The sequence below is a fragment of the Engraulis encrasicolus genome, chromosome 10, assembly GCF_034702125.1.
Source record: "Engraulis encrasicolus isolate BLACKSEA-1 chromosome 10, IST_EnEncr_1.0, whole genome shotgun sequence".
Lineage (NCBI taxonomy): Eukaryota > Metazoa > Chordata > Actinopteri > Clupeiformes > Engraulidae > Engraulis > Engraulis encrasicolus.
Genome location: NC_085866.1, coordinates 51,695,329 through 51,707,189, shown reverse-complemented (window position 1 = coordinate 51,707,189; position 11,861 = coordinate 51,695,329). Strand labels below are relative to the sequence as shown.

At 40.9% G+C, this 11,861-nt stretch overlaps 2 protein-coding genes across 2 annotated transcripts in view; both read left to right on the top strand.

Moving 5' to 3' along the window:
• LOC134457318 (putative N-acetyltransferase 8B) overlaps nt 1-11,861 on the top strand; it is a 56,006-nt gene that overhangs the window by 20,781 nt on the left and 23,364 nt on the right. The window lies entirely within an intron of this gene.
• Nucleotides 3,719-9,008, top strand: pfdn4 (prefoldin subunit 4). The gene is made up of 4 exons (XM_063209282.1): nt 3,719-3,774; nt 5,717-5,824; nt 6,085-6,225; nt 8,528-9,008. The coding sequence occupies exons 1-4, from the start codon at nt 3,748-3,750 to the stop codon at nt 8,657-8,659; spliced, it is 408 nt and encodes a 135-aa protein (XP_063065352.1). The 5' UTR covers nt 3,719-3,747; the 3' UTR covers nt 8,660-9,008.

The following is an 11,861-nucleotide window of genomic DNA, read 5'->3' as shown; positions in this document are numbered from 1 at the left end:
TTTACTTCATTCCCACATTGAGATCACATTTGACAATGTTTGCTCAAGGGAGCAACTTACTGTCCAAAATAAATATTGATAATAATGACTCAAGCTCAGCTTACCATATGTGCCCAACATCCCCAGCAGTGTAAGTATACAGAGAAACACACTCAACAAGCAGGAGTCTGCCCTATAGAATAGCACTGGAAGGACCTGAACTATGTTACTAACTATGTTTTTGAGGGCCCTGCCGTGGCCTAACGGTAGAGCACTGGGTTGCTATGCAGGCGATCCGGGTTTGGTTCAGTTTCATCCCCGTCTTTTTCTCCCCATTCATTTCCTGTCTATCCTCCACTGGCCTGTCAAAAATGAAGCCAAAAAACAATATTAAAAACCTGTAGGCCTTTATTTTTTAGCTTTTACACCTCTATTATTCAGATAGGACAGTTAGAGAGAGACAGGAAATGAGTGGGAAGAGAGAGTCGGGATGGTCAAAATCGAAACCTGGTCCTTGGTGTAATTGTGCTGTGCCATAGCCAACTCACTCACGGCAGGATGATGAACTTTTTACCAGAATGTTTTATTACATGCTATCATCTAATGTTCCAGTGGTCAGGAGGATGTTCCTCTGGTTCAATGAGTAGTGGCTGATGTGTTCAGCCAGGTCTGCGAGTCATCGCAGGAGTGGAGATTAAGAAAACATTAATTGTAAAGTTGAACACATTCTAATGTCAGTCAGGTGATGTCAATTCAATGGGAGACGAAACACATCCATCAATGTAGATAAAGGACAAACAAAACAAAGTCCCTGAGGTAAAGTAAATGTCATGGAGCTAATAAAGTTCCAAGTGAGAGGAGAAGAGGCTAAATGAAAAAAAACAACGGTATGTGCAGTGTGACTCCTCCTGACCTCTCGTTCCAGCCATACTGTATGTGTGCATACAGTATCATCCCAAGGCTATATGGCAAGGCCATGTGGAGAACACATTTCTTACCAACATGCCAGCATGCCCGCATCAGTCAGTCAGTCAGTATCAGTCAGGGGGGACAAACAGATATGTTGTCCTGGGCCCAGGGAGAGAGGGGGGCCCACAATTGGGTCTCCATTACATTGAATGTATTGAGAGAGGGGCTGCATCAGATGATTTGGTCCCGGGCCCATTCAGCCATGCCTGGGCTTGTCCTGTGTGGGCATGCATGCAAAAGGTAAAAACATATATTTAAAGTATGAGTTGCTTTGGAGCGCTGTCACCCTGAGGCCCGGGATGTGCTTGCTGTGTTACTTCACTAACGCTCTCAATCGTGTACAAATGAGTGCATATACTGTACCTGTTGAAGAACAAGCAGAGCACCACGCACAATACTGGTGGTATCATGTAAAGGCCAGATAAGCGATGAGGCTCTCATTCATATTTTCTCTCATTTATATTGACTCTACCATGACTTGGTAGAGTCATGGAAGTGTGGGAGATCGCCCCAGTTTTGCAGTATTCAGTCAGTATTCTGCACTAGGCAAAATGCAGTAACTCTGCCAACAGTGAAACTGAGAAAATTGCCTTCAAAGCCTAGGCAGTTGGTTGGATATTGTAGTTAGGCCTACTGCAACGCTGACATAGCAATATCTCTAATACAGGACTTTTTTTGACCATAAGGCTTTGTCACAAGATTAAGGAGGTGTAATGAAGACCATTTTCAGTCTAAACTCAATGTTGACAAAATATGCACTTTGCCTTTGTAGGAAAGTATTGTGCCATGCACACATGTCTGAGTACCTTGTGTCTGGTGTGCTACAGTGCGCTAAATAAACATAGAATATGCATTGATGACAACACGTTTGTGCACAAAATGTGCATGCGTACGCATATCCTGCTGCAAGCAAACCCCATGCTCTGCATCACATTGCTACAGGAAGCATTCCGTTCAACCAACATAAAGCACACAAGCCCACGTGGACATTTCAGGATGTAAATCGCACTTGTGATGTTGCAGTTTATGAATGAGCCGGTGTTGTTTTGCCTTGCCAAGTGTGGGGATGAAGCAGGGTTGTTTTGTGTCACTTTGAACAATGACTGACTGGAACAATGAGCGGAACCAGGTCCATGGGTGATAGGGGAGTAGGGCATTCAGGGCCTGTGTTCTATAGAATGTCAGCATCACTCTGATTCTGAGGACAGCAAGGACACTGAACCAAAATGGCTGATAGTACTCATTGGCCATAAATCTTCCCTCTTCGTAGGCCATGACTATAACAAAATGTGTCGGTGGATTGTCTTGAATTCAAAGAGTAAAAAATATTGAGAAATTGATTTGTATTTTAGCAACTTGTCTTATTTAAATTCTGAAATCGGTACATTTCTGGTAGACATTGTTACAAGAGCACAGACACTCCACAGGCTTTGGAGCATTTTGAAAGCAAATAGATTTAGTTGGAAAGCAAATAATAAAGCGAAACCTTCTCTACTTCCAGTGTAGTTTTAATATTTGACAATAGCACCATTGCATCATTGTTTCCGGTGTAGCTTGTAATATTTGACAATAGTGTAGTTGTGTATCATTTTAAACAGCGGCTGAAAATGCTGAGCAGTTATACAGTACTCTGCTTATTAGCTTGCCAGAGCAGGCTGAGGCTGAGAATATGACAGGTGACACTGACTGATAGGTGCTGCCTTCTAGGGGCGATATGCAGTTAGTCCACCTCGAGTAGGCACACCAATACTGACTGAAAGACACATGGAGCAGTCAGTCAACACTGCACGCCTTGCTCTCCAACCCCAGCTACTACAGGCAGCAGTCAGGCTCTTTAGGATAGTTTAAAGAAGAAAACACATTCAGACAGAATGAAAAACGGTCAGACCCACAGTGGCACTCAGAATGAGGGACACACGCGGGACCTTCTTTGAGACATTAGGCCTACACATAATACCTGGGGAATGAATGATTAGGCCTACACAATTTACATTGTGAGACACTTCCACCTTTGAACTGCATTAAAATGTATGGTAAAGTTTATGGTTATGTGTATGCCATCACTTAAATCTTTAAGACTCTCTTTTTAATTTTTCATGGTTTTGTTTTTTTTTGTTTGAGAGGTATGATGCTAAATACATAAGTCAGCCGTGGCTGAGTAGATTGGATCACTATAGTTTCATTCCATCATGTTTACCAATCTGTTTGCATTAAAGGACAGAAGGCAGACCGAGAAAGCCAAAACGCAGAAGTGGTGAAAAGAAAAGAGTTGATAATTAAATGTATGTTTTTATTATTTCAATGGTTTAATTTACTTCACTGACCTGTGACCTCAGAGCTATGGTGTAGGCCTACAGACATCATTTGTTTTTATCGCCACTGACTTGGATCAAAAAGCCTACAAATAGCAATAAGATAGCAATAAATGTAACCTAATGTATAATCTGCAAACAATGCCTTTGTAATCATTATTTATTGAAATCAAATCAGTAGGGCTATGGCTCTGCTTTACATAACAAAAGCAACCATTGCCTAGATGTGTTGAGGCCAGGGCCTTTTTTAAATCAAACTTTAACCAAATTTAAGCACACGTTTCAACAAAGTCATGATTTAATTCAGATTAAATGTAATACTGGATCACATGAACTCATTCCAGGCTATTTCAAAAATGCATATTTCCTCTTGAAACACCAATTTCAAGGTTGTATCCAAAACTAATCCCATTACTACTTTGGCAAGACTGCACTGCTAATTTTGTTGTAACCAGCAGATGGCAGTAGCCTACAAACTGAAATCAAGATGGCAGCCACCATGAAGAAAGGAGTGGTAAGTTGGCTTGTAATAAATGAAATATTTCTAGATCGTCGGTGCTCTGTAACTGAACGTTGGTGCATGCTATGAAGTGTTTAAGTCTATCAATGTCCCGTGTTCGTGTCGATAAGTCGTATGACGGCTTCAAAATCGCTCTGCTGCTTTGACAGCCGCCTCGCAGTGCTTTCACGTTGTTAGATTAGCCAAGTTAGCTAGCTAATGCAAATTGCAGCTCTACTGATAAATGCCAGAATATGTTGAATGCGCTCATTAATGCATGTGTGAATTTGATTTCTTGTCAATGTTTTACATGTGAGTCGCGGTGTGTATCTTTTGATCACCGATATCGCCCATTAATCACTGACAACATTGCCATTAGCTAGAACACCACTCCCAGTTGAATGTGAATGGGCATAGGAAGGATACTGTTTTCAAAGCAAATCAATACTGCCAAAAGCAACATTTCTCCCAACACCGCAATTTGGTTAGGTGTGCTATCCATACGCCCAATTCGCTCCAAAGAAGGTGCCGTTTTACGACGAGAATGGATAGAAATACCAGATAACAGGGCACCCCATCCATTGCTGCCTGTCAGCCGCCCCGTGTGTATGAGATGACAGGGTAACACTCTTCACATAAAATAAAGTAGCTTGATTGAAGACTTGGATTTTAATTGCGACCCAGCCACAGTTTCTTGGGAATATAGAGTTGTTTGCACAACCATGAATAATTAAACACAGATTGCATAGATGAATGACTTTATATGGACATACGCTGTGTAGCCTGTAAGGATTCAACATGATCTCCAAAAATTCCGTGCTCCTGGACACGGATGTTAAGGGCACAAAATCCGTGTCCAGGAGCACGGATTTTGCCAAAATTCCGTGCTCCTGGACACGGAATTGTTTTCCGTGCTCCGGGACACGGAATTGTTTTCCGTGATGGACACAGAGAAGTGCTCTCTCTATAGGCTACTCCCACAGCTCTATGTTTCCACAGTCTTGTGTTTTCTCAGGATTTTTTAAATTTCAAATATTTTTTCTCAAAAAAAAACATTTCCTACTGACAGGTTAGGGTTAGGGATTGTTTTGGTCTGGCCACAGCTAGTTTTCTTTCATCCATTATATGCATTTGATAGCCTAGCAACCAACTGGAAAAGGTATTTCTCAAAAATATGTCTTTAATGACAGGTTAAGGTTAGGGAATGTTTTGGTCAGGGCACAACTTAAATTGCTATAGCATTATTTTGTTTAGGATTTGCATTTGGTATGTATTTTCTAATGACAGAGTTACACAGTGCTGTGGTAATAGCCTATAGAAAGCACTTCCGTGTGCCCATCACAGAAAACAATTCTGTGTCCAGGAGCACGGAAAACAATTCCGTGTCCAGGAGCACGGAATTTTGGCAAAATCCGTGCTCCTGGACACGGATTTCGTGTCCTTAACATCCGTGTCCAGGAGCACGGAATTTTTGGAGATCAGGCTGAAGGATTCCAGTTTCACATTTCAGAGGTGGAGAGGACTCAAGTTCATGTTAGGATAATGATCCATTCATATTTGTCTATCACTTATTTGATGTATCAAGCAATATGCTTCCAGTCATTACAAAATACATTATAAAGCTTTACATGCAAGTTATCTATTATCTGCGAGTAGACTTTATTGCTTCCTGTATCGAACTGCTTCCTTCATTTCTGTATGCTTCTCACCAAAAGCAAGCAAGCAGGAGACCTACTGCTCAAGTAGTGTTGTTGGCATCTGATCAATACAATGATCAGACGTATGATGGTTAGGAATGTTGTCTAAATAAATAAATAAATTTCACAGTAATTCTGAAAACAAAATAGCTTACTGGACATTTATTGCAGGCATTGCTTCAGACCTTTATACGTCATCTGAATTAACTGCTATCAAGTGAGGGATATCAATATTGGTGTTTTGTTTTGTTTCCTCCCAGGGTGTAGAAGATGTCAACGTAACGTTTGAAGATCAACAGAAGATAAACAAATTTGCCAGAAACACAAATCGAATGACTGAACTCAAAGATGAAATAGAAGCTAAAAAGGTAAGGCACCACCACCAAGCTTGCCTGTTGCTTCATGGCTTAGATAGGACATGCCTTGTACAAAAATGATTTATACCGCGGACCTCGGATCGATTCCCTCGGATCAACCCGAGGTAATTTCCCCATCCTCCATACTTCCCCATCTCTCTCCCCCCACTTTTTGTGGCCTCTCTTCATTGTACTATCTGGAATAAAGACAAAAAAACGAAATATGTGCAGTATCTATTTTTAATGATTACTTTTCCATGTTGTCCATGTAGAAATCATTACAGAATCTGGAAGATGCTAGTGATGACCTGATGATGTGTGAGGACGACTCCTTGTTAATCCCGTACCAAATAGGAGACGTTTTCATCAGCCACTCTCAAGAGGAAACGCAGGAGATGTTGGAGACGGCAAAGGTACATTCCTTAATTTCATTCCTATTTATTATTTTCTTCAGTTTGTAATTTAAAACAAAATACGACAGGCTGTTGTGTAGTGTGTCAGGAGTGGGATACTTAGCTTCAACCATTAAGCAAGGCAATTTGCCATTATTTTATGACAAATTGTCCGTTAGGGCTGGTTAATTGATCAGTGCTGATCATGATTAAATTTAAGGTCAATCATTATCGTCAGCCTTTGACCATATTGTAGAGCTTGACTGGCTTGACGTTATTTTGTCATCATTTGATCATTCGTGATCATTTGATCTTTGATCATCGTTAACTCAAAAAAAAGATCACATTGTTTGTGTGGCAATGGTTTAGTTCTGCTGACATGAGCATGTGGTTGTGGTAGTCCATGCTTTCGAAAACAATGTGCATCATGTTGTTTTCAGTGGAACATGTAAACATGTGAGGAAACATGTCTAGCAAGACTTAATAGCTGCTGAGTCGCGCATTCGACTGAATTTATGAACACAGAGCCAATTAACATAGCAATGTGAAGCTGAAAGAATTGTGTACATATTTTGATCAGATTGATGGAATCTACAGTGACATAACACTTTAGTTTTAATGCTGCCATGCCACCTTGACAACCAACACCTACCACCTGGACTACCTCCCCTGAAAAGATTATGATTTTGTGATGAGAATGTAATTTCTAAAATTGTAAAGTTGCTTCAACAAAGATGTATGCTTTTAGGGGTTATCACTATCATATTTCATATGAAACTACACAACATAGCTTTTCCACATGTCTCTGGACCACCACCTTGACTAACGGAAAGTCCATGGGAAACACTGCATTAACCACTAAGAAACTTTACTGGGGTTCACATATTGTGTGTGCCAAATTAACATCCTCCAGCTGAAAATAGTTTTTAGCTCTTTGGTGTATTGGAGAGAAAAGTTTGCTTGCCTTGTGCTACATTGCCGGTTGCAGTGCACCCAACCACTTTTATTTTCACATCCAGTCTAAGCCTTTTTATTCATCCATTATCAACATTTTGAAGTGTTTCTGTCCGAAATACTTTGACAAAATATGTAATTTGATGGCTCCCCTGAAGAGTGTTGTTTATTATTTACATAGTCACCATTACACCGCGTTCCACATTATTACGCACATGACATTTTTTGCCGTTTTCCCAAATAATCAATAGAAATGACAGTCGTCATATTTTTCAAGTCATCAGCCATTAGAGTACAATTTTAAACGTTTTTGAATGAACCTTCCAATGACATCGGTATTTTTTAAAATAATAAAAAACTTAAAATGCCCAAAATGCTCTGTTCCAAATAATTACGCAAAACAATTTTGTAGTGTTGTAATCCAAATTTCTTTCTTTTTTCCCCATTTACATCAAAACAGTTGGCATTTGGTACCTTCAATACATTTCAATGTTCAAAACTTTGCTATAAGCTGTAACTGGAATGCTGCATTTAATATTGAAGTGATGGAATTGCATGGTAGTTATGGAAGCCCAGATATCCTTGCTGCTTTGATCTCAGCTGTTTTTGTTTGTTTGGTCGGGTGACCCACACTTCACTCTTCAATATACCCGTAGATTTCCATGCCACGTTTAGGTGCTTTGGAGATGATGACATTCTAACTCACCAGACATAACATCCCATTCATTTTCAATGGGGTTTTATGTCTGGTGAGTTAAAATGTCGATACCACCAAAGCACCTAAACGTGGCATGGAAATCTATGGGTATATTGAAGAGTGAAGTGTGGGTCACCAGACCAAACAAACAAAAACAGTTGAGAGCAAAGCATCAAGGATATCTGGGCTTCCATAACTCCCATGCAATGCCCTGCCATTGACTTCAATGTTAAAGGCAGCATTCCAGTTACTAAGACAAAGAGGTTATCATCAAGTATTGAACATTGAAATGTAATTTAGAAGGTACAAAAATCCAACTGTGTTGATGTAAATGGGAAACAAAGAAAGAAATTTGGATTACAACACTACAAAACTACTTTGCGTAATAATGTGGAACAGAGCATTTTAAGTTTTTTATTACTTAAAAAATACCGTTATCATTGGAAGGTTCATTCAAAAACGTTTTAATTGTACTCTAATGGCGGATGACTTGAAAATTATGACGACTGTCATTTGCATTGATTATTTGGGGAAACAGCGAAAAATGTCAGTTGCATAATAATGTGGAACGTGGTGTATATGGGGTCATTACTACAACAAGAAGGCCTATGACTCCTTGACTTTTCCTAGCGTTACATTGTTCTTATAAATGTTGTATTATTTACTGTCCAGGAGTCCCTGAAAGATGAGATCAAAGCTCTGGAAGGAAGAGTATCGTCCATACAGGAGCTTTTGGGGGACCTGAAGGTTCAGCTCTACGCCAAGTTTGGAAACAACATCAACCTGGAAGCTGATGAGAGCTGAAGTCTTCACTGAAGTGGACCAAGCTTTACCTACTTACAGACTTTAAAAGGTGCATGGCACACCTGATGAATGAATTTCACTTTGCCAAGACGGCCCATTTTTATTTTCACGATTTCTTTTTTCTGTAAGTCCTGTCTCACCATGTGTGTGGTGTGTCACATGAGCACCTGTCAAGCAAAGCAGTCAGTATGTGAGAAGTTAAAGTGAAGTCTTAAATAAGGGTCGACACTCCTAGGCTGAGATCTCATCATTAAACATTTGAAACTGTGGTCAAAAAATAGTTGTCCTTGTCCTCAGAATGTACTTCTCTTTTTCACCCATAATCACAATTACAATCTTGTTGATTGAATCATCTGGATAACTTTGTTTTCTTTCTAATCTGACAGTATAATACTGTGACAAACATCAAGCACCTTTATAAATGAATAATTACCGATATATAAACAAGCAGAAGAAGGTGGAAATAATGTACCTACAGACCAGCAGAAATTAGGCCATTGATTTTGAAAGTAAGAAATTAGTTCAATATCCTCCTAACACTGGGCATTCCTTACGATAAGTGGTATAGAGATCTCTCTAAGGGCCAGGGCTAATGGGGTTTTCTAGTGGCAGAAATCACATTGCGAGAGGAGCAATAATTGAGAGTGAGCAACACAATGATTGTTGTTGTTGGTCCAATCAGCTCTAAGCGGTCAACACACACAAACGGTAAAGGACCATAAAACTTCATCTTTTGTCAACTGAATTAGGCTTAGTTTGACAGTCGGATAAACATTAAGTCCTTTGAGATTGTTTGTTTGTTTGGCTGGATTACGAGAGAAGTGGAATAGGCATGGAACAGCAACCATGTGCCGTATCAAGAAAAAAATAGAGCACTGCACAGGAAGACATCTTGAAGCCAAATAGTCAAGTAGAGTAGAGTAGACTTTTATTGTCACTATACAAATATAGCGAGATTATGTTTAGTAGCAACCCACAAATGCCCACAAAATAAAATATATATTAACAGTAAATAAATAATATATAAAAATCCATGTGCATCTCACAGTATCGATAGTCCTGAAGTATTGAGGGGGGGCAGGTGACGTATTGAGTTCAGGAGTCTAATGACAGTGGGATAAAAGCTGTACTTCATTCTCGTAGTGCGGGCACGCAGAGTCCTAAAGCGCCTGCCAGATGGTAGCATGGTGAAGAGCCTGTGACCAGGGTGTGTGTGATCTTTAAGGATGTTTAATGCTCTGTTTGTGCAGCGTGTATGGTGGATCTCCTCAAGTGTGGGTAGTTGGCATCCAATGATTCTCTCTGCTGTTTTAATGATGCGCTGAAAAATCTTCTTGTTGTCGTGTGTGCAGCTGGTGTACCAAGATGTAATGCTGTATGTAATTGCTGATTCAATTGTACACCTGTAGAAGTTAGTGAGCAGATCTCGTGGTAGCTGGGCCTTCTTTAGAGTGCGAAGGAAATATAGCCTTTGGGATCCCTTTTTATGACCCTAATAAAAAAAAACAAATGCTGCACTGAATAGACTAGGAAATATAGGTAATGCCACGTGTTGTTTTGGTTCGAGCATGTGCCTGAGTGTATGGGCTAGCCCTAATGCTCATTAACTGGAGCCGGATGGAGTGTATGCCGTCTGCATGGGAATGAGATATTGTTATGACTAAGGAAAGGAAAAGATCTCTCCTGAGGACCCTGGTGGATAATTGACAACTCCTAATAGCACTTGACAACTTGGTGCTCTTCTGCACACAGAGTGGAGCAGTTCTTGTAATTAATTTACAAATGCACGTCTGTTCGAATTAAGCAATATACTGTGGCTAATTTAACGCCTAAGGCACCGCTCTCCTTATCCAATGTGCCGAATAAGAAATGCCTTGCCATTTTGGCTGCCATTTTGCGTTAAAGGAAATGTTTAGGTTAGGGGGTGTAATGCTTCACCTCTTGTCCACTACCTCAAAGAGCATCCAGATAATCCGGATCCCGTTGGCCCTCATTAAACTGCACAGTATAGCTAATGAATCTCTAAATATGTACGCACTATTTGTTAGGAAATAAAAGTGCGGAAATGTTCGTTCTGTGGAAAAATACTTTTGAAGCATACTTTTACAACAACAGCAGGAAGAATGTATTTTAATGTAGCTTTATCTTAAGGAACAAACCGCACATTTCGTTCCTTTTGTGGATGAAATTGGCTGTTCAATTATGTATGGCCGTGTGGAGTAGAAGGCTAAACCAGCAAGGTACCACAGTGTCAGTATAGGCATTGTGGCCCAAATGATGGTAAAATGTAACCTGCTGTTTCACAAATCACTAACTTCTTGTCAGTTGCATTTGCCAGTTTAAAGAGCTTCCTAAAAAGAGACGACGTCTCACCAAGCGTCATTATTAGACTATATGACAAAGCAGTTGCAGTAGTAGTCCAGCCCAAGTTCATAAAATATCCGATAAATGGAGTTTGGAGCTCTGAGTGCAGGCGTGCAGACCCCTCTGGCGAATCCCCCGGATCTCAATTAACAAGTTCCCCCTGCCTCTCTTGGGCTTCCTTGTGGAATCACTTTGGCGTGCGGCAGAGATTAAGCGAAGCCCTGCCCGTGCCTGAGGAGAGGAGAGGAGAGGAGCCTGCTGCTGCCGCCGCCGCTGTTCAGCTTGTTAAAGCCCAGCAAACACATGAGACTAGGAGGAAATGACACACTCTTATTTCCCCTGTGTCAGAGGCAGCTTTCTCCCTTTCTCATTCTTGTTCTATCTCTCTCTCTCTCTCTCTCTCTCTCTCTCTCTCTCTCTCTCTCTCTCTCTCTCGCTCTCTCTCGCTCGCTCTGTCTCGCTCTGTCTCGCTCTCATTCTTCTCCCTCTCTCTCTCATTCTTCTCCCTCTCCTGCACCTCCTCCTCTCCCTTTCTGTCTCCCACCTCCCCTCCCGTTTTCACCCTCCATTGGCTTTGCCCCTCTCTCTCATTCTCCTCATCATCATCTTTTCTCTTTGGCTTTCCCCCCTCTCTTCCTTCTCTCTCTCTCTCTCTCTCTCTCTCTCTCTCTCTCTCTCTCTCTCTCTCTCTCTCTCTCTCTCTCTCTCTCTCTCTCTCTCTCTCTCCCTCTCCCCATCCCTTCCTCTTTTGATCACTCTCATGCCTCATTGCTTAATAATACTCTGTAAACACATTTAATTCCAGCATAGACCCGCTGAAACGCTGCACACTGTTTTC